Raw genomic sequence first — 22,643 nt, forward strand, 5'->3', positions numbered from 1 at the left:
TGCAATTTGCCAGTAAGTAATCTACCCTTCTTTTACTTTACACTGATGTGTGTGCATACTTAATCATTCAATTGTGTCTGACTCTTTGCAACCCCATGGACTGTAGCCTGCCAGGCTCCTCTGTCCATGGGATTTTCCATGCAAGAATACTGGAGTGGGTTGCCATGCCCTCCTCCAGGGGATTGTCCCAACACAGAGGTCAAACCCAGGTCTCCCACATTGCAGGTGGATTCTTTACCATCTGAGCTACCAGGGAAGCCACTTTACACTGATACTCCATACCATTTTTTTTACACTGATACTTTATACTGATTTCTTTTGGTTTTGAAGACAAGTGACCAGTGTTTTGTTTTCACAGTATAATGAGGAATCCCATCCCATAGCAAAACCCGTAGCAGTGATTTAAATAAAAATTTATCAACATTTATTGTCTGCTATGTGCTTGGTCCTATTAGATCCTGGGGCACAATGTCAGAAGGCATATCTCTGGCCTCAAATAGACTTACAGTGATTAATTCCTAGAAATATGAGAAATTTGGTGTGCCTTCCGAAAGGTTGTTTATGCATGTATTTAAATAGGTCTTTAAGGCTGGCAAAAATAATTTCCAATTGGTGCTATAATCTTAGGAATATTTTAGAAGGCCATTGTATTTTTCCTCAATTGGTTCTAGTGGTTAAGAACTCACCTGCCAATGCAGGAGACATAACAGACACAGGTTCGATCCCTGGGTTGGGAAGATTCCCTGGAGGAGGGCATGGCAACCGCACTCCAGTTTTCTTGCCTGGAGAATCCCATGGATAGAGCAGTCTGGTGGGCTATAGTCCATAGGGTCGCACAGAGTTGGACACGACTGAAGCGACTTAGCACCCACCCAATAATTTTTTCTACTGGGTGACTAGGTCCTGCTGAAGAAAGTGGCCTAGACATGGGTTTGGTGCCACCATAGACTCTCCAGCCTTGGGTGGCTTCTCAGTGCTTCTTGGCCACCCTTAAATATCTCCCCCAGAATCTCCTTCTGTGCCCTCATCAGGACCAAAACCTTTCAGACTTTCTCAACTTACCTGACATATCTCATCTGCTTCCTGACCTTCCTTTTCAGAAGGTGACTTGGTTACTTACCTTAAGGTGAAAGGCTAAGTCTGAATGTAGAATTCCCTTAACTTCCTGCCACCACACTGAGATGTTAACTTGGGTTATAACCTACCGTTTACCAGCTGGGTATCTCTGTCTGCCCACGGCCAGTCCACCTGCTGCTTCCCAGGATACTATCCCCTCCCGCCTCTGACTTCTTTCAGTCGTCAACTGTCTGCTCTCTACTGGCGCCACCCTGTTAGTGTTTGAACATACTCAAGACACTTCTGCCTTTAAAACGTTTAGAAAACACAAGCCCTTTTCAAGCATACGTCTCTCAGATGCCGTTCTCTCTTCATAAAGAAGTTATCTGAACTTCGTTCTGAGCTCACTGTCTGCACCTCCTCACCCCTCCTCCACATTAATCCTACTCCAGTTTTACATCAGTGGCTGCATGAAGGTCATCGATGATTTCCTTTCTGTGAAATCCAATAGATATTTATCACTCCTCATTTTATTTGACCTTCTTACTTGACTACACCTGTCCTTCTGGAAATACTTAAGCAATCTAATTTGGTTCTTAAGCAATCTAATTTTGATTCATATTTCAACATTCTGTCCTGATATTTTAAGACAGCATTTTGAACCATCCTAACAGCTCTTTATTCCAATTTCAACTGTAATGAACCAAACGTGCAGAGGTGGGCATATCTCTATGCTTGTTACTATATTAAAAAAAAAAAGATATGGTGGCAGAGCAGAGCAATTGAAAGAAAGAGATTGGGAGAGGGAAAGAGAGAGAGGGTGAGAGGTGATAGATGTTTTCAATATGCTTTGAGAAATGTTGGGCCAGATTTTGAGAGGAGAGGTTGCTGGGGATCTCTGGTTACATGGCACTCAGGCACTACTCTGGAAAAAATAAAACCCTGAGTATTGTTTTAACTCAAAAGAGAGACAAAGTGAGAGGGAATTTAAATAAGTTCACATGTGGGGCTTTGTAATAATAAGTGCAGAATCATGCCTGCCTGTTCTTACTGATTAGTCATAGATGTGGTTTCCATGGTGATTTCACACATAGGCAGAGCTCACCACCCTGCTCTTCCTATCTTCATTCTGGCTTACATTTAATGAGACAAAACACTATCAAGAATAATTAACAAATATTTCAGTGCTTTAAGCTCTGATCCAGATTGTGGAAAACCACTGTCAAAAATAGGTAACTTAGCTTACCATTCCTTACTTTGTATTCATTCAAGGAAACAGGGATCTAGGTATTTTCCAAATTTCCAACTTCATATGGCTGAAGCTCAGCAGGCATGTTAGAATTCTTGTTTACTTCTGGAAGAAGGGAGAAAACGGTGGTAAGAGATGATATCTGGCTTGCGTTTCAGCAGCATATCTGTTCTGGATACTACAAACTTTGTGTTCTCAGCATTACCTCAAAGGTAATGGAAAGTTAGAATAGCACCTATTTGTATTTATCTAAAGCCACGTAAGTGAAAAAAAGCTATATAAAGAATCACTTAGGAAGAGATATGTTCAAAGTGATTCCTTAGAGTTCATTTAATTTAGCTGTGCTTGACAGAAGATGGTTTTATCTTTTAATTATATACATTGGATAATTTTGGTCAAGCAGATTATGTGGTAGATAGATAGGTTATGCTCACAGTTCTAAAAATAAGAATATTTTCACCTAAAATATTAAACAAAACATACTTGCTTTTACTGCACTATGTGATAGGGACTATTAATGTTTCTTAAAACAGATTGAAATAATTTTTAAAGAATTTTCCTTGGAGCCACTACAAAAGAAATTTTAAGGTCCCCAATGGAGGCCTTAACATGTATTTGAATTTCCAATACATTCACTACTCAACAGAGAGTAAGTCTGGTAAAATATGTAACTTGGGCAATGGGTTAATAAAATGTATGTAGCAATAAAACAGATAAAGTGATTTTCTTATATGGCTCATAATTGGGCTCTGAAACCTACACTTTTCCAAGCATTTTTCCTGCACTTGCAGACAAAATTAGAAAAAAGCAAACCATCAGAAAATAATATAGAAATATACTTGCTTCATAATGTCTTTCTTAAATTTTCCGTAAAAATGTCATGCTTTTACATGAAATACATTTTCTGTCTCAGTTTACACAGGTGAGTATATGAAGTAACAGAGACCCTGCATTTCTGTTGAGTCTATTTCAGTTTTTATTACCCTTATAGTTAAAGGAGTTCTTTCTATATTTGTGTGCAGTGTAAAAGGATGGAACTAAAAAAATCAGTGTGCATAAATCTTATTTCTATAAATCATCTCAAAAATGGTTGTGAAATACATTCTTTTCACTTCAATGTGTTTGTGAAACTTGGTTGACTACATGTAATTCACCTGAGCTGCACAGACCTGCACTGGATGGTGAAATATTGGTTTTAGCTTTTGGTTCCCACCATATTTTGTTTCATAAAGGAGTAGAGAATTTCTTCAAGTTCCTTTTTTATATCCCAAAATGCATTGTCCATTTTTGCTATCCTTCCTTTAAAATGAAGATCTAATATCCATATTGACCTATTTTAGCCCACAAACTCTTCCACTCCCTGGTGATTGTGTGTTTTTTATACTTTATTTCAAGTCATAAAATTAACAGAGACATAAAATGTTAGGCTTGTAAATGGTTACCAAAATTATCCAGTCCTGTCTTCATAATTTATTGATAAGAAAACACACTGAGACCTCAAAAGACTAAGTAAAGAGATTTGACATGTTTGCTCTTTTTTTGTGACATTGCCCTTGAGTATCTGTCTAACTAGTCCACATTTTTATAAAATAAATGGTTATAATTTTTGAAAAATGTGACAATCATATGTCGAAATGAAATGCCTGGATGGATTTTTGCTCAGTGTCATTTTCTCCTGAGTGCAGGCATGTACGTGGCTTTTTGCAAACATACTGGTAGAGTCTTATATTTAAACAGTCATCATTTTGTTAGTCTGATGGATTTCCAGGCACCTCCCCAGCTAGAACAGAGTTGTATTATTAGCTAGCTGCTCCCTTGCTTCCAGAGTTTTGTAATTCAAGGTGGACTGGGTAAGAGCACTCTTTCTTCTTCTGCCCTTGGGAAGATAACATCCTTTCCTTCATTGGTTTGCTGAAGGCTCCTTGCCTTATTTTCACTCCATCCTGGTGGCATTTCAGCTTATTTGGCATTCAATCACGTCACTGGGGTAAACTTCAAGAATGGCTCCTGTGTTTTCTGATCTTCTGCTATTTTTTTTCCATGGCGGAAAACTACTGGTTGTATGCCACAGTGCTCATTTCCAATTTAACACCTCCTTAGAGGAAAGCTATTTTTACTTTTTCTAAATGTAGTATATCTTTGCTCTCTACTGTAGGATTTTAAATAAAGCTTAGTGAAACTAATTTTTCCTGACATTTTTTATCCCTGATAGCTAGAATTTTGTCTTGTGAGCAAAATGAAATGAACAATATATAACTTAATTAAGTCCAGAAGGAAGCATTTTGTTTATATGTATCTTTATACTATAAACAATTAAGAACTTGCTTTCAATAATTTTTGACCAAAAGACCAACTTTCAGGAGCAAGACACATCAATTCATAACACTTTGCAGAATTCCAATTATAAAGGCCATTTAAACAGAAACAATTGTGTAAATGTTTTGAAAAACTTACCTCCTTTTAAAGCAGTTGATGCTTCCAATTATATTTCATTTTTCATGGACTATTATTATTTGTCTCCATAGAAACTCAGTTGATATATTCAATGTGAATCCATTGTGTCCAAAATACTTCTATCAAATAATCCTATAATGTTTATACAACCAACAGAGGTTATTTTTATCAGAATTTTCCTGACAATTTTGGCTTGTGAGATTTCTAGTTATGACTCTAGTTTTGGATTAAATTGTGTCTGGAATTAAATATTTATCTTAAAAGATTATTTTAATATTTAATTACCTGAAGTTCTTCCAAATTTTTTTTTCATATAGCAAAAAAATAGTAAAGTTTCTTTATAGTAACATCTTACTCTAAAATGTCTATTATAGAATGTATTGCATCACATATACACAGAAAAATGATACATATCATTATGATATGAAAATACACAAGATTTCAGATATATGAAATTTCACAAACTACCTGTACAACTAGAACAAAGATCAAGAAATAAAAAGGCATCAGCATCTTAGAAGCTCATCCATCTTTACTTTGATCTTTATTCTCCCCATCCTGAAAATTAGTCACTTCTAATAAAATTGACTAGTTTGCCTGTTTTTGTATATTGCAAATAGATTGAATCATTTTGTATGCACTATTTTTTGGGAGGAGGGGGATCTAAGTCTTTCTGTAAATAATATTTTTTTGGTGAGATTCACTTGTGTTGTTGCATGTAGTTGCAGATTATACATCCTCATTCTGTCTAGCATTCCACTATGCACATACATCACAATGTGCTGATCTATTTTACTGTTGATTGATTTTGTGGTATTTTCTCATTTTTGGCTATGGAAAAAATAGTGCTATTGTGAACATTCTTGTACATGTCTCTTACGTCTCTTCTTGAACTCACTAATGCATTTCTTGTGAGAATATACTTAAGAGTTATATACTACACATACGTTCAGCACTTTCTAAAGTGCTTTGCACCCCCAGCAGTGTCTGAGTATATCAAGTCATTATCACCATTTGGTACTTTTCATCTTTTAAATCTGTCCATTCTGTTGGTATGTGATAAAATGTGTAGTTTTAAAATTGGGTGTTTTTTTTCTTTTAATCTATATTTTCTTGTTGACTAATGACATTGAGCACAATTTCCTACATTTATTGGCTATTTTGATATACTGTTTAACCAAATATATTTTAAATATTTTGACTATTTTTATATTTGGTTGTCTATTTTTTTATTTCAAGTTTTTTCTAATATATTCTGGTTGCAAATTTTTGTCAGATAAATGTACTATAAATAATTTCTTTCATACTTTTCATTCTCTTAATAGTCTCCAACAGAAGTTCTTAATTTTATTGTAATTCCAAGCAAAATTTTTACCTGTATATATTTAGAACAAGTCCTTTGTCACATACACGATTTGCAAAGGCATGTTTTCCACATTCTTTATTTTTCTAATGGTATCTTTTGATTAATGAAAGTTCTTAACTTTACTACAGTCATTTTTGATTGACAAAAAAATCCCTTGTAAAAAAAAAAAGTTGGGGTATAGTTGCTTCACAATATTGTGTTAGTTTCTGCTGTACATCAAAGTGAATCAGCTATGTATATACATATATCCCACTCTTCATTTTCCTCTCAGTGATTCTCTTACAATCACCTTCCTTTCTTGTTTCACTCCCTTCCCTATTCTCAAAAAACAGTTGGGAAACTTATGGACACCTAGGATGACTTTGTCTTATACCTCAACCACCTTTTCAGACCAGTCTCAGTTTTAAACAAGCTAAGTGAAAGAAACAGTATTTTCTGAAATACGAATATTATTATCAATACAGTTTTATGCAACACACTCTGCTTACGGTAAATCTTTCTTGACAAGATCTACAGACTGTATTAGGAGGATGAAGAAAGAAAAGAACAGAGGAGACTCTTGGAAGCAGCGTGTGTTTTCCTCAAAAGTCAGAACAATTGCCTGGTGATAATGAGACATTTAAATCAGATTACCTTTCCAAATGATGTAGATGTCACTCTGCAAAGTATGAATCTTCCCTGTAGCTCAGACAGTAAACAATCTTCTAGAAATGCAAGAGACCTGTGTTCAATCCCCGGGTTGGGAAGATCCCCTGGAGAAGGTAATGACAATCCACTCTGGTATTCTTGCCTGGAGAATCCCATGGACAGAAGATTCTGTAGCCCACAGAGGTGGGCTACAGTACATGGGGTCACAAAGAGTCAGACATGACTGAGCGACTACTACTATCCCCTCCTTCTTGGACTTCCCACCCACCACCCCAACCCCACACTTTTAGGTCATCACAGAGCACTAAGCTGAGTTCCCTGTGCTATACAACAGTTTCCCACTAGTTATCTATTTTACACATAGTAGTGTATATGTGTCAACTCCAATCTTCCGATTCATCCCACCACCTCTGTTGTGTCCACATGTCTGTTCTCTACATCTGTGTGTCTATTCCTGCCTGCAAATAGGTTCATCTGTACCGTTTTTCTAGATTCCACATGGGAAGAATACTCTTTGACATAAATCACAGCAAAAATTTTTTTGATTCACCTCCTAGAGTAATGGAAATAAAAACAAACAATAAACATATGGGACCTAATGAAACTTAAAAGGTTTTGCACAGCAAAGGAAAACAATAAACAAGATGAAAAGGCAACCCTCAGAATGGGAGAAAGTATTTGCAAATGAAGCAACTGACAAGGGATTAAGCTCCAAAATATACAAACAGCTCATGCAGTTCAATATTAAAAAACAAACCACCCAATCAAAAAATGGGTTGAAGATCTAAATAGACATTTCTCCAGAGAAGACATACAGATGGCCAAGAGGCACATGAAAAGATGCTCAGTATCACTAATTATTAGAGAAATGCAAATAAAAATTACTGTGTGATATAACCTCACCCCAGTCAGAATGGCCATCATCAAAAAATTTACAAACCATAAATGCTGGAGAGGATGTGGAGAAAAGGGACATCTACTACAGTGTTGGTAGGAATGTAAATTGATACAATCACTATGGAGGACAGTATGGAGGTTCCTTAAAAAACTGAAAATAGAACTACACAATAGGACCCAGCAATCCCATTACTGGGTATATACCCTAGGAAAGCCATGATTCAGAAAGACATATACACCCCAGGGTTCTTTGCAGCACTATTTGTAGTAACCAGGACATGGAAGCAACCTAAATGTTCATCAACAGAGGAACAAAGAATATGTGGAACATGCATATAATGGAACACTATTCAGCCCTAAAAGGGAACAAAATTGGGTCATTTGTAGAGATGTGGATGGAACTAGAGGCTGTCATACAAAGTGAAGTAAGTCAGAAAGAGAAAAACAAATATTCTATATTAACACATATATGTGGAATCCTTTTAAAGAAAGTTTTGCTGATCCCAGGGTCACATATATATTATGTTTTTTTTTTAAAGTCTACTGCTTTATCTTTCACATTTAGATTTGCAGTAAATCTGGAATTGATTTTTGGGTCTGTTGTGAGATAGAGAATCCTCTTTTAATTATCACTATTTAAGGGATACAAGCCCATTTTAGCTAAAATTAAGAATACATATTACTTATGCTCTACCATCCAAGAATACCATCACTGACACTAGTGTGTATCTTTCCACATACTTCTTTTGCTATCATTTCTTAGTTTTATTACTTAGTGATACTGTCGTAAAAGCTATTGTTTTTTTTTATTCCTCTCGTTTATGAACCAGAAATAAGATGTCTAGTTTTTTGTTTTTTATCTTTCTCGGAAACTCTCTCCCTTATTACCCATGACAAAAACAAAACAAAAAAAGTTTGTCACTAGGATAATGTAACTATACATATTCAAGCTACACATATTTACAGACTAACTTCTTAAGGAGACTTTTGAGTTTTCCTTTTGTGGCAATTTTCTTCATTTGTGGCAATTTTCTTCCACCAGTCATTTAGACACATTATCTTTAGTATAATTTAAGAGCCTATAGTTTGTTTTCTAATATTTCATTCTACTTGCATCTTTATTAATTTCTTCATTCTGTTTTCCTTTAATTTTTTAATAACATTTGAATTACTTGCTAAATTAATTTTTCCTTTATTTTTTAAAGTTATCTGAAATTTTATAATTATAAAATAAATTTCTTCTGAGTCTTGTCTTATTTTATCCCTATGTTCAGCTTTTTATTATTGCTGATTTTCTAAAACAATCTTTTAGAAATCTTTAGTATATGTTTTCTATTTGACCTAAGAATTATTTTAAAACTCTCTCTAGAACGACCTTTAATTTTCCTGCTTTTGTTATTTTTATTTTATTAGACTGTGATCAGAGAATGCTGTTGCTGTCAAAACTATTTTTATTTCTTGGAATTTATGTATATTACATGCTTATACAAAAGTTATATTTCAAGATACAACTGTTTTATAACTTACGTTATTTAGGTCTTCTGTATTCTCACTTATGTTCTTGCCCTCTGCTATGTCATGAACTGACGGATGTGTTTTAAAAACTCCTGCAATTAATCTGTTCTTTCTTGTATCTCCTTTTAATTCAATTTCTACTATGTGGTGTTTGTTGCTATGCAATATGGTTTTATATTTAAAACTGCAATGTATTTGTATTTTATTTTTCATCTTTGTTCTTGTTCAGTTGCTTAGTCATGTCCAGCTGTTTGCAACCCCATGGACTGCAGCACGTCAGGCTTCCCTGTCCTTCACTATTTCACTGACTTTGCTCAAACTCATGTCCATTGAGTTGGTGATGCCATCCAACCATCGCACTCTCTGTCATCCCCTTCTCCTCCTGTCCTCAATCTTTCCCAGCATCAGGGTTTTTTCCAATGAGTTGTCTCTTCACATCAGGTGGCCCAAGTATTGGAGCTTCAGTTTCAGCATCAGTCCTTCCAATGAATATTCATTGTTGATTTCCTTTAGGATTGACTGGTTTGATCTCCTTACAGTCCAAGAGACTCTCAAGGGTCTTCTCAAACACCACAGTTCAAAACCATCTTACTTGATACAATTTTCATTTTGTTCTGTTACTCAACATTTGTTTCAATCTTAGCTTCAACTTAAAATTATTCAAAACTATCACTCATTTTGCCATCATTTACCCATCCTCTCTTCATTTTGGCTGTCAGAAAAATATTCTCTGAGTTCTTGTATATTCAAAATTGTTTGTCTATTGTCTGTACTTAAAGGATAGTTTGGGTGGGTACAATCCTTGGCTCATGTTTTCTTTCCTCAAGTATGTATATTAAGGATAACATTCCACTGTCTTGAGATGTTGAATGTTACTGTGGAGAATGTGAATATAACCTATTTATTTTATTCTCATAAATAATATTTATTTTATCTGATTGGGTAAAAACATTCTCTTTTTTTTAAAGCCCAATAACTTTATTAGGAAATGTCTTGATGTTGACCTTTTTTGTTAATTCCTTTGTAGCCAGTGTGTCTTTCTAGATACACTGATTCAGGTGTTCTATTTCAACAAAAGCTTTCTTGAATCATGATTTTAACAACTTTTTTTCTGTTTTTCTGATTTTTTTTTTCTTCAGGGATGACTCAAAATACATGCATGTTGATTTCTAATACATATCTTTGTATATTTTCCTCCCTAATCTATTCATTCTTCTTTCCTTCTTTTCTTTCCCGCCGCAATTTCCATTTCAACATGGTCACTTCCCTCATTTTTCCAAATTCTTTATTTAATATTTTTCAATTTTCTGTTAAACTGTTTTCAATTTTGTTTTAGTTGTGATGCTCCCCCCACTTCTTTTCTAAATTTTGCTAGAATATATTTTATTTCTTCCTTTTATCTTTCTATACTGTCCCTGACTTCCTGTATTTCTGATTTGAGGTCTAATTTCAAAAGGAATCTCTTCATTGTTTTATCATTAATTCCAAAATATTTGGTCACAATTTTTATCTGCTCCATAACCAGACTTCTCTGACATTTTTTTTTCCAGTGGTAGGTAAAGTTTGATCCTCTTTCCCAGCTTGCTTCTTAGAGTATATTTGCATTTATTGTGGGCAATCCTTAAAAAAAAAGCCATCTTTGAATTAACTAAATTTTTCTGGATCAGCTCAGCTACTTGTTGGGGTTGAGAGGTGCAGTAGCTTTCCAGCTACTTTCTTCCTGTCTCATCACAAAGCTTCCTATAGCTCTGGCTTCATTTTTATTGTTTGCATAGCCTGTTTCCTCTGCTTCTCTTGACAAAACATGGTCTAGGAGAACTCCTGATAATGAACCTGCTCACATACTCAACTTTTGATGTTTCACACAAGGTCTATAACTTTCAAAAAACAGGGTGAATACTCATCTTGAGAAAGTGTATTTTTCCCTCATATTACTTGATGTCTGTGCCTGCCGAGCCTTCTTTCTCCTTTGTGAATATTTTATTTATTTCTTTCATTTATTTCTTTGTTTATGATAACTGTTCTACAAGCTTGGAGTTACCATTATCCTTTGTTTTTTAAAGGAATTTCCAGAAGAAGGTGAACTATCCCAATTTATGCAGCAATGTTCATCTGTTAAGTTGACTTTTCCACCATAATTGAACAAGATGAACTATACCAGTCTTTAAAAATAGTGCATATGCATGTGAGAAATTCTACAAGAATAAGGAAAGAATCACTCAAAAGAATCAGAAGTAATAGTGCCCTTGGCTCTTACAGGATTAGAAATAGTGTCTGTTCCCACTAACCAGACTGGAAAATCTTTCCATTCATAAGCATTGATGTACACAGACAGATCTTGCCTCAAAATAATCATTATTAATAATAATAAATAAGGGGAACAATTATCCCTATATTGAGCATTGCTTCACTGTTGCTTAATGCACTTTAAAAGTAGAATCAGAAAGGATCTAACTGCATCCCAGAACAAAGGTCAAGAAGATTTATAGGAATACAAACACATGTAGCACCCCAAAAGGTAATATTCACAATATTCACAAATGTAATATTCACATCCAATCAAAAATTGTCAAGTACTCAAAGGTGCAGGAAAGTATGACCAATACTGAGGGGAAAAAATCAATTAGTCAAACCTTGACTGAGAATTTTGCTCATATGTTAAAAACAGACATCAAAAGAATGATTGCAACTGCATTCCATATGTTTAAAAAGTTGAGTAGAGGCATGTAAACTACAAAAAAGACCCAAGCTAAAGTTCTAAACTATAGCTTGTGAGACAAAAGGTACATTGAATAGGATTACTGTCAAATTAGACACTGCAGAAGAAAAGACAAGTGAATTTGAAGACAGCAAAAAAATAAAACAAAACACAGAAAGGAAGACATAGTATTTAAAGAACTGAGCCTCACAGAGCTGTAAGACAATTTCATTCGATTTCATATATGTATAATTAGAACACTTAAAGGAGAAGAAGGAAAAATAAAAATATACATTTGAAAAAATAATGGCTCCCAAGTTAGCACATTTGATGAAAATGATAAACTTGCAGTCCCCAAAATTCAATGAACTCCAAAAACAAGACACATGAAAAAAATCACCTCAGGGTACACCATAAACAGTTCACACAACTATAGTGATTGAGAGAGAAAAATCATAAAAACAGTCATTACAAAGGTACCCCATATACAGAGGATAAGGATGACATATCTTTATTGGCAAAACACTCAAGAAAGAAGACAATAGATCAATATCTTTAAATTATGAAAGAGAAAGAAAAAAAAAAACAAACACAACTGAGACTACTATTCCCAGAAATAAAAGAAGAGAATAGGAAACAAATAGCAGGATAACAGAATTGAATGTAAACATATAATTATATTAAGTATAAATGGCATAAATATCACAATTAAAAGAAAGATGATGAGATTGGCTGATCAGTTCAGTTCACTCGCTTAGTCGTGTCTGACTCTTTGTGACCCCATGGACTGCAGCACGTCAGGCCTCCCTGTTCATCACCAACTCCCAGAGTTTACTCAAACTCATGTCCATCGAGTTGGTGATGCCATCCAGCCATCTCATCCTCTGTCCTCCCCTTCTCCTCCCACCTGCAATCTTTCCCAGCATCAGGGTCTTTTCAAATGAGTCAGCTCTTCGTATCAGGTGGCCAAAGTATTGGAGTTTCAGCTTTAGCATCAGTCTTTCCAATGAATATTCAAGATTGATTTCCTTTAGGATTGACTGGTTGGATCTCCTTGCAGTCCAAGGGACTCTCAAGAGTTTTCTCCAACACCACAGTTCAAAAGCTTCAATTCTTCCGTGCTCCGCTTTCTTTATAGTCCAACTGTCACATCCATACATGACTACCGGAAAAAACATAGCCTTGACTAGATGAACCTTTGTTGGCACAGTAATGTCTCTGCTTTTTAATATGCTGTCTAGGTTGGTCATAACTTTCCTTCCAAGGAGTTAAGTATCTTTTAATTTCTTGGCTGCAGTCACCATCTGTAGTGATTTTGGAGCCCAGAAAAATAAAGTCTGTCACTGTGTCTGTCACTGTTTCTATTTGCCATGAAGTAATGGGACCAGATGCCATGATCTTAGTTTTCTGAACTTTGAGCTTTAAGCCAACTTTTTCACTCTCCTCTTTCACTTTCATCAAGAGGCTCTTTAGTTCTTCTTTGCTTTCTGCCATAAGGGTGGTGTCATCTGTGTATCGGAGGTTATTGATATTTCTCCCGGCAATGTTGATTCCAGCTTGTGCTTCATCCAGCCCAGCATTTCTCATGATATACTCTTCATATAAGTTAAATAAGCATGGTGACAATATACAGCCTTGACATACTCCTTTTCCTATTTGGAACCAGTCTGTTGTTCCATGTCCAGTTCTAACTGTTGCTTCCTGACCTGCATACAGGTTTCTCAAGAGGCAGGTCAGGTGGTCTGGTGTTCCCATCTCTTTCAGAATTTTCCACAGTTTATTGTGATCCACACAGTCAAAGGCTTTGGCATAGTCAATAAAGCAGAAATAGATGTTTTTCTGGAACTCTCTTGTTTTTTCAGTGATCCAGCAGATGTTGGCAATTTGATCTCTGGTTCCTCTGCCTTTTCTAAAACCAGCTTGAACATCTGAAATTTCACGGTTTATGTATTGCTGAAGCCTGGCTTGGAGAATTTTAAGCATTACTTTACTAGCGTGTGAGATGAGTGCAATTGTGCAGCAGTTTGAGCATTCTTTGGCATTGCCTTTTAAAAGTTATTAATTCAATGGCTACAGGTTGTACTATTTTAACTATAAAAGTTATTAATTCAATGGCTACAGGTTGTACTATTTTAACTATAATAATGAAAAATTTCCCCATCTGCTACAACATATAAAGAGTTTCTACTAAACAATTGGTCATTATAATTAAAAAGTAAACAGCAACTATGGGGGTCTCTTGGCAAACCCATTTTCTGTGCATTTATCATTTTCCAACTCTCTCCCCTTGTTAGGTCAGTAGTTCTCAACTGGGGCCAATTTGTTTCCCTGGGGGCACATTGAACAATGTCTAGAAATATTTGGGGTTGTCACAACAGGGGTGAGGTATCCTGGCATTGAATGCATGGAGGGCAAGGATACTGATAAACATTCTAAAATGTACAGGGCAGCAACTCTATAACAAAGACTAACCCAGCCCCAAAAGTCAATGGTGCCTTAGCTGAGAACCTTGGACCTGAGTGACCATTCATCCCAGTTTGCTCAGCACATCCTGTTTTCACATTGAAAGTCTTGCATCTCAGAAACCCCCCCAGTTTTAGGAAAACAGCAAAGAATGATAAGCCAAAATCCTACCTACTAATATTAGAAAAGCAGTCTGTATTCATTTAGTTGTTTCTTTTGGTATGAATGCTCAGTCTCCTATTGTAACATAGTAAAAATCATAATCAGCATGAACATACACTGAGCACATATTTTGTTCAATATTATGCCAAATACATTACCTCTTTTAGTCACCTTAACCATTGCCTGAGATAACTATTACTGCTTCCATTTTACAGTTGATAAAGAGTAGGCTTATCGAGTTTGAATACATTCTTGAAGTTTACACAGCTGGTCATGGTCAAATTCAGATGATAAAGCAAGATCTATCTTGAGTATAGTGCACATATATCCCTGCTTTGAAAGATTGGAATTACTTCTTCCACACTGTGCCAATATCATAACATAGCTTGTATTTATAATGATAATTATTGGCATTACAAATCAAACAAAATTACATTTGATATAACTATGGCTTTATTTTCTGAGTTGTTGCTGATTATGACTGTGCTGCATGAGGTTTGAGCTAGTATGAAGAATACAGTCTTCTCTTAAAAAGTATGGAATTTGATACCAAAGAGATTTGAGTCTAACTTGATATGTGATCTGGGTTGGATTACCTAATTTCTCTAAGTCTCATGAGGGGGAAATGCATAAATAAATAAGGTAACCTTTCTAAAGTCCCTTGTATAGTGCTTGGTATGTCAAAGGAATTCCATAAGTGGTAGCTATACTTGTCCATGTGGAGAAATGCTTGATTTAGATGGCATAGATTAGTTTATTCATGACATGTTCACAAGTAGGAAAGGAGAAAGGAAGAGAGATAAACAATGTGAATATCACAACAGTTCTAGTCTGGAATAATGAAAAAACTCTGGTGTCAGGGTTGTAGAAATCCAGTTAGTTACTTAGATACTGTGTAACATTTATCTTTTATAAAAGGAAAGAAATAATGATCTTTACTAAACACTGTGCAGATTATAATGACATAAAATACATATCCCATACATATTCCTGCTTCTTTAAAACAAGAAAAAACAGTCCTGTTCCTAGGACATTGTTTCCAAAAAGTTAAAGCAGATTGAAAATCAAATGCTCCACTGCAAATACTACTTTGAATGACAAACATTCTGTGATGAAAATGAAATATCTATTTTGCTTGCAGTCGGCAGTCAGATAGTTAAACAGGTGCAGAGTTCTATTTTCTGTTATTTGTGTGAAGGTAGGCACGGCACCGGAGAAAGCAATGGCAACTCACTCCAGTACTCTTGCCTGGAAAATCCCATGGACAGAGGAGCCTCCTACGCTGCAGTCCATGGGATCGCAGAGTCGGACAGGACTGAGCGACTTCACTTTCACTTTTCACTTTCATGCATTGGAGAAGGAAATGGCAGCCGACTCCAGTGTTCTTGCCTGGAGAATCCCAGGGATGGCAGAGCCTGGTGGGCTGCCGTCTATGAGGTCGCACAGAGTCGGACACGACTGAAGTGACTTAGCAGCAGCAGTAGACATAGCACCTGGGCTTCCCAGGTAGCGCTAGTGGTAAAGAACCTGCCTGCCAATGCAGGAGATGTAAGAGATGCAGGTTCGATCCCAGGGTTGGAAAGACCCCCTGGCAGAGGGCCTGACAATCCATTCCAGTGTTTCTTGGAGAATTCCATGGACAGAGGAACCTGGTGGACTACAGTCCATAGGGTTGCACAGAGTCATATGACTGAAGCGTTTTAGCATGCACACACAGGCATGGCTCCTAAGGTAAAGATGCATTCAGAGCTGCAGGGCAATTGGGATGACTCTAAATTACAGTATACTGAAGATAACCACCAAAGAGTTGTGGGTCAAGTCCATTTTTGCTTTGTTTAGAGTAACAGTAGGATTCATTTAGAAAAACACCATGAGAAGTCTGTAATTCTGTGATGAATAAAAATGACACTTGTGAGAAAGGGGTAGATGAGAAGGGGATGGATTGTGGAAGAATTATCATTATTAAGTTGGGCAATTTCCTTGGCAAAAGTAAGAAAATCTTCCTTGGACAAGACTTCCACATTTGTGGTGAACAGATGGACCAAGGGCATGATACAGAGGCCTCTGAGTTGAGAGGTCAACTCAGAGTGAACAGTATTTTCATTGTTGAGAGCTCATAGGAGAAAGGACAGCCAGGGACTAAATTGAGAGTGTATTTCTTTATGTTTGTGAAGATTTATTCATCTAATTCCTTTATTTTTTATACTCATACTTTTTCTTTCCCTTGGTTGGATTTGGAGAATATTTGACCACTTCCTCTCTCTCTCTCTCTCTCTTTTTTTTTCTTACTGGTTATAGAGAGGAGCAATATGGAACCTGCAAATTAAACAGGTGGATTTGGGTAGTGAGAAAGGAGTTCTGAAATGATGACACTTTTTGCTGTCACTGAGCTTTATCCAACTTAACAAACCACATGATGACACAACTGGATTCAGAGCTACAGTAAATGCTGAGGAAGATGACTGTGAATACATGGGGCTATTTGGGTATTATAAACAAAGGGCATATGAATACTGTGCAATTACCCCCAGAAAGTCTCATAAAAACAATGGCACACAGACAGGGGTACATGCAAATTTTGTGGTGGCTGACATTTACATAATTTGGTGAGGCCCTTTATGCAAAACTAGGTATAAAAAAATGAATATTGAAATGAAAAAAAATACAATAGCTACTCTAACTTTGGAGACTGCGATCCTTTTTGTTGTTGAATTTCTTTAGGTGATTGTCAGAAATTCTTCCCCAGAAGTGTTTGTTGATTGCACCTTTGCTCTCCACTCTAATACTGAAACTCCCAACAACTCCTCGGGTGCACAAGGGGCCTTGCAAATGAGGCCTGGCCATTAAGCTTCATTGGTAGCATCCTCTGCCTACAAGAATTTCCCGCTGTGGTTTATTTTATGTTGTTTGAGAAGCCTAGCATTACCATGAAACACAAATAAAAGAAACTTGTCATCTGATGCTTGCCATTTCATTGTAAGAACTAAAACCTCACACACCTATCCCCTATCTGGACCTCGGCCGCGCAACTTGAGTCCTAGGTTTTACGGGTACCTGGATGGTGTCCAATTGGGCCTCGGGCGACTCACCACGCTGCACGCCCACAGCGGGAGCCCGCTGGGACCGCACTCCGCGTGCGGCTGGGAGCTGGGGGCGGGCCGCTCGCGGGAGGGCGAGCCCGGGCCGCGCCTCCCGCTGATTGGCCCGGTGCGGCCCCTGGGGGCGGGCTCTCCCCCGCGCTAGCCCGGCCTGGGGTGGCTATCTTGGCACCGTTCCTGCTAGGTCGACTTGCTTCCTCGCGCTGGGCTGGACTGGTGTAGAGGGCTTCCGAAGGCGGTGCGGGCGCAGGAAGCGAAGCGAGGCTGCAGAGAGCGAGCCGGGGGCTGCGGGGCTGCAGTGCGATGAAGCAGCGGCTCAGGGAGCGAAGGCTGGCAGTGTGGCGCGACGGGCCGGCCCGGGGCCGAGGCTGCTGCTCCGGAGGCTGCTGAGACGCCGCGGCGGCCGGCGCGGAGAGCGACAGGCGAGAGGGAGGAGAGGCAGCGGAGCGCTGGGAAGCCGGCGGGGCGGCGGGCGGCTCGAGTTGGCCTCCCCGGTCGGTATCCCCCCGGTGGAACCATGCGGGTGGTCAAGTGGCTGACGGGGCTGCTTTACCAGCTCTCGCTCTTCATCACCAGGTCTTGGGAAGTTCACTTCCACCCGAGGCAGGGTAAGGTCACCGCGGGGCGCCTTCAGCAGCGAGGTGGGGCGCGGGCCAGAAGGGGCGGGAGGACGGAGGCGGGGGAAGAGACTCTGTCCTTTGGGGGACCGTAGCCCTGCCGGGGCTCTCGGGACTCCGGGATCCGTCAGCCCGAAGCATCCCCGGAGGTTGCGGCTATGCGGGGTTTCTAGGAATCGCGCGCGCAGGGACCACGCACGTCTCCCTTCGGGGACCACGCGGCGGGGGCGCGTGGGACAGGATGGCGAGGGCGCCAGCGGGGCACGAGTTGGCGGCCACGGGGAGGAGAAGAGAAGATGGACGCGGGAAGGAGGTGGCTGCTGAGGACCCTGGATGTCAGAGCCCCTGCTTGGGGAGGGTGGAGAGAATCGGGGGTGTGGGAAAGCAGGCAGGCACACTCACAGAGCGCACGTGTGTGTGTGCGCGCGCGCTGGCCAGCGTGTGTCCATTTGTCGCGCCCGGCCGGGGATATGGGGACCTGGGGCCTTGGCCCTTTGGAAAGGAAGTCTGGTTGAAGAAGTTCGAGGCTGGGAAGTTGGAAACGGGTGGGGGCTCAATGGCCGTATCGCTGTGATTGCAGAAGCCTTAGTGAGGACACTGGCCTCCTACGAAGTGGTGACCCCCGCGCGGATCAATGAGTTCGGCGAAGTGTTCCCGGAGAGCCACCACTTCAGCCGGAGGAAGCGCAGCTCGGAGACTCTGGAGCCCAGACCGTTCAGAACCCACTACCGAATCCGCGCCTACGGGCAGCTCTTCCAGCTGAACCTGAGCGCCGACGCGGCCTTCCTGGCTGCGGGATACACCGAGGTGCACTTAGGCAGCCCTGCGCACCGGGCGGAGGAGCTCAGCGCAGCGCCCCCAGACCTGCGCCACTGCTTCTACCGCGGCCAGGTCAATGCTCGCGAGGATCACACAGCCGTCTTCAGCCTCTGTGGAGGCTTGGTAAGCGCCCTCTGGTCCCTTAGCGTTTTCTTGGGATCCGGTTCAGTAAGCCGGGCATTGCCTTTTCCCGAGTGCGCGGTTGGTGGACCCAAGCGATCAGAGTGCGCCACCTGAGGGGTTAACACCTAGATGAACCCAAGCCAGAGGCCACTCCTTCCTGCACGGGGAGAGGAGTATGGAGGATCAGCCTGTCCCTCCCTGCTGGGCAAAACTGACCCTCTTTTGCAAAGCTATGAGAAAAAGTGTCAGATGCTGAGCTAGTCGGGGAGTTGGGCAGGGCTCTCTGTCCTCACGTGAAGTGCGGTTTCCAGCAGGAGGGCAGGCTCTTTCACCTACACATCCATGCTGGACTCTCTGTTGAGGCCAACACCCCTGAATTTACTTAAATATGTTCTTTGAATGAAGAATGATAGAAGAAAAAGAGAATGAATATAGGGTTTGAAAAGAGTTTTTTTTTTTTTTTTGCTAGTGTGGGGGTAGTCATTAATCTGTGAATTACAGGATAGGGAAAAGGTTGAATCTGTCTGTTTAAAATGTACACTTAAAAATGTAGGGCATCTACAAAGATCTGGTGCCAACAAATGAGAAATCATTATCAGAATGACAAGAGTAAAAGATGTGGATTTTGTAAAAATCTCATTGTAGAGAGAGGAAATAAAATGAAATATTGGATTCTGTGTTTTGTTTTTCTCCCTCTAAAACAGAGGTTCTAAACCTTCTTCCCCCCCCAATCAACTTTTTCAGCATTCTAGGGGAAACCCAGGACCTCCTGTCAGCATAATTTTACTGTGTAAAATAGCACAGATGTTCTTTAATTGGCTTCCTTTTAAATGCTAACAATAATCAAAATGTTATAAGTATTAGAATTTGTGATGTCATAATACATCCTTCTTTATTAATGCATTAAATAATATCAATTGGGGAGAAGATTACTTACTTCTATACTTTTGTGGTGGTAATGAGAATAAATAATCCAGATAGTTTCATAATGTATTATGTTAGTGTTGAAGTAGCTATTATTTTGGGGCTGCCCTGGTAGCTCAGTGGTAAAGATTCCACCTCCAATACAACAGACACTGAAGATGAGGGTTCGATCCTTGGGTTGGAAAGATTCCCTGGAGAAGGGCATGGCAACCCACTCCAGTATTCTTGCCTGGAGAATCCATGGACAGAGGAGCCTGGAGGACTATAGTCCATAGGGTTACAAAGGGTCAGACATGTCTGAAGCAACTGGGCACCGATGCACAACTATTATTTTGTTGCTAACAAAGTCACAATGTCTGTAGTTTTACCTCCAATCATAATTGAAGGAAATGTTAAGTATCAGAGGTTAGGGAAAATAAAGATGTAACACTTTTCCATCCAAGTTCGCAGAACCTTTAGTTGTGAACACTTAATGTTAAAACATACATGAACTTACTTCTTGTAAGTTTGTGTTCAAGAAGACACTAAGAATTTGGCTACAGGATTCTCTCCAAGTATTCTGGCTTTTGTTGGTGAAAATTTAGAAGAGTTTCAGAACATCAACATTATTTACTTTTTGATGAAGTAGAAAATTGATAACAGTTCCCTCTAGGCCAAATATAATACTTCCTTTCAGGTTAATTGATGTAAGATGTCTTCCTGAGTATGAGTATTGGTCATTACTAAGTAGATTTGGAATGTCTCTTTGTTCTTTTCCCTGCTATTATCTATCTATCTATCTATCTATCAAGATATCAAGATATTACATATATATATCTCAAGATATTTATATGTATATAAAATTATTATTTTGATTTATACATACAAGGAATGCCTTGGACAATTTTCTTTCCTGCTATAGATAAATGTAAAATTCAACATCAGAATGGCAGAAACACGCTAATATTTACATAGCCATCTACACATAAAAGGAAAGAAAAATATACTTTTTTCTAGAACCTTTCAAAATATTTAGTTTGTCTGGAAAATTCTAGATTTACTACCAAAAATTTGCCATGGTCAATATGTTTTCTTGATTTAGTATTTAAGACATGGATAAAAGTTCAGATGGGAAACGTTTCTGCTCATGTTGATTCATAATGTTGGTGTAGTTCAAATTATTTTTCAGCATCTCCTTCTTGAAAATGTTTTTACGTCTTAACAGAAGTTCATCCTTTCCTATCACTTTATCAATTTGGACATAGTTGTCTAGTTATCCTGCATTATTAATTTGATTTATGTATGTACTTTTCTTTTGATAGACTTATTGATATTATCAGAGTTTAATTTGATTTAACATTTAAAAACATATTTTTTCATACCTACATAACTCAGCTTTATCACACTTTCTTTGTATGTGTAAGTCTGTGTTGAAGACATCAGTCATGGCAGAGATAGAAAATTTCCAGTAACACAGCAAATAACTAGAAGTACCAGGATCTAAAAATCTTTTAGAAGTGTGATGAGGACCAATTATAATGAATCACTAATGAATCACTAATGAGATTAGTGACATTTCTTTGATTTTTTTCACTTATGATATTAGTACTATAGCAGGTATTAACTATTATTTTGGGCTTCCCTTGTGGCTCAGCTGGTAAAGAATCCATGTGCAATGTGAGAGACCTGGGTTCGATCCCTGGGTTGGGAAGATCCCCTGGAGAACGGAAAGGCTACCCACTCCAGTATTCTGGCCTGGAGAATTCCACATACTGTACAGCCCATGGAGTCACAAAGAGTCAGACATGACTGAGCAGCTTTCACTTTATGATTGTTTTATTTCTACTTCGACTCTGTCTTTAGCACTCTTTAGAATAATAGTTCTATCAGGTGGCAGAATTTCTGGTAGGCTTTACAGTCTGTTTGTTATAACACCAGATTTCTTTTTTTAATCTCAGATTAGTCTTTAGATCCAGATAAAGTTGCATTACCCACAACCTAAACCAGCTGAGTTTTTGCAGATCCACCTTGATGCAGTGCCCAGGATGTCAGTAATGCTCACCTACGGCCCTGCTCCTGCTCATTTCCCAACTCATCTTTGTGACTTTGTATATGTGCTGCTGTAATGATCCAGCTTTGATCTCTGTCAGTCCATTAATCGCTAAAGTTGAGATTTACTGAAGTATAGTTAGAGCAAGTCTTACTGAGGTTCTCTTTTTCTGGTTGCTCTTTGCTTTTAATCATGAATAGATGTTGTACTTAATCAAATGCTTTTCCTGAATATCTTGAATGAGTGTGAGACTTCCTCATTTTTTTTTCTTTTCTGCTAATGTTCATTATCTTGAACATTGCTGGATTCAGGCAAATGTTGACCATTGATGAAAATGACCTCATACAAGGCCATAAAGTGTTCTGAGGCCTTTGTATTGCTTGAGAGGAGGGTGGGGAAATCATATGGTCCTCCAGTTCCTCTGGCCTCCAATGTCCTTTGTGCCTTGGTCTCTGCATATTTCTGGCACCAGCAGCTATATTCTGAGCCTGAGAAGTTATAGCTTTTCTTGGTTCAGTTGGGTTT

General features: G+C 38.7%; 2 protein-coding genes across 3 annotated transcripts in view; one reads left to right on the forward strand and one right to left on the reverse strand.

Annotated features, from left to right (window-relative positions):
* Positions 1-18,227, reverse strand: part of LOC145546538 (uncharacterized) — a 37,367-nt gene extending 19,140 nt beyond the window's left edge. The window contains exons 1-3 of one of the 2 annotated variants that reach the window (XM_081593616.1): positions 17,563-18,227; positions 4,760-4,891; positions 2,303-2,410 (exon numbers count right to left, since the gene is read on the reverse strand). In XM_081593616.1, coding sequence (XP_081449742.1) covers positions 17,787-18,125 — 339 coding nt within the window. In that variant the 5' untranslated portion in view covers positions 18,126-18,227 and the 3' untranslated portion in view covers positions 2,303-2,410; positions 4,760-4,891; positions 17,563-17,786. Of the gene's footprint in view, positions 1-2,302; positions 2,411-4,759; positions 4,892-12,372; positions 13,966-14,011 lie in introns of those variants that run through there. The other variant, XM_081593615.1, reaches the window with a different exon arrangement.
* ADAMTS20 (ADAM metallopeptidase with thrombospondin type 1 motif 20) overlaps positions 17,758-22,643 on the forward strand; it is a 195,783-nt gene continuing 190,897 nt past the window's right edge. Inside the window, exons 1-2 of the mRNA XM_081593614.1 lie at positions 17,758-18,214; positions 18,804-19,165. Coding sequence (XP_081449740.1) covers positions 18,124-18,214; positions 18,804-19,165 — 453 coding nt within the window. The 5' untranslated portion in view covers positions 17,758-18,123. The remainder of the gene's footprint in view (positions 18,215-18,803; positions 19,166-22,643) is intronic.

The sequence above is a fragment of the Giraffa tippelskirchi genome, chromosome 4 (assembly GCF_054371585.1).
Source record: "Giraffa tippelskirchi isolate mGirTip1 chromosome 4, T2T-mGirTip1v1.2.pri, whole genome shotgun sequence".
Taxonomy (NCBI): domain Eukaryota; kingdom Metazoa; phylum Chordata; class Mammalia; order Artiodactyla; family Giraffidae; genus Giraffa; species Giraffa tippelskirchi.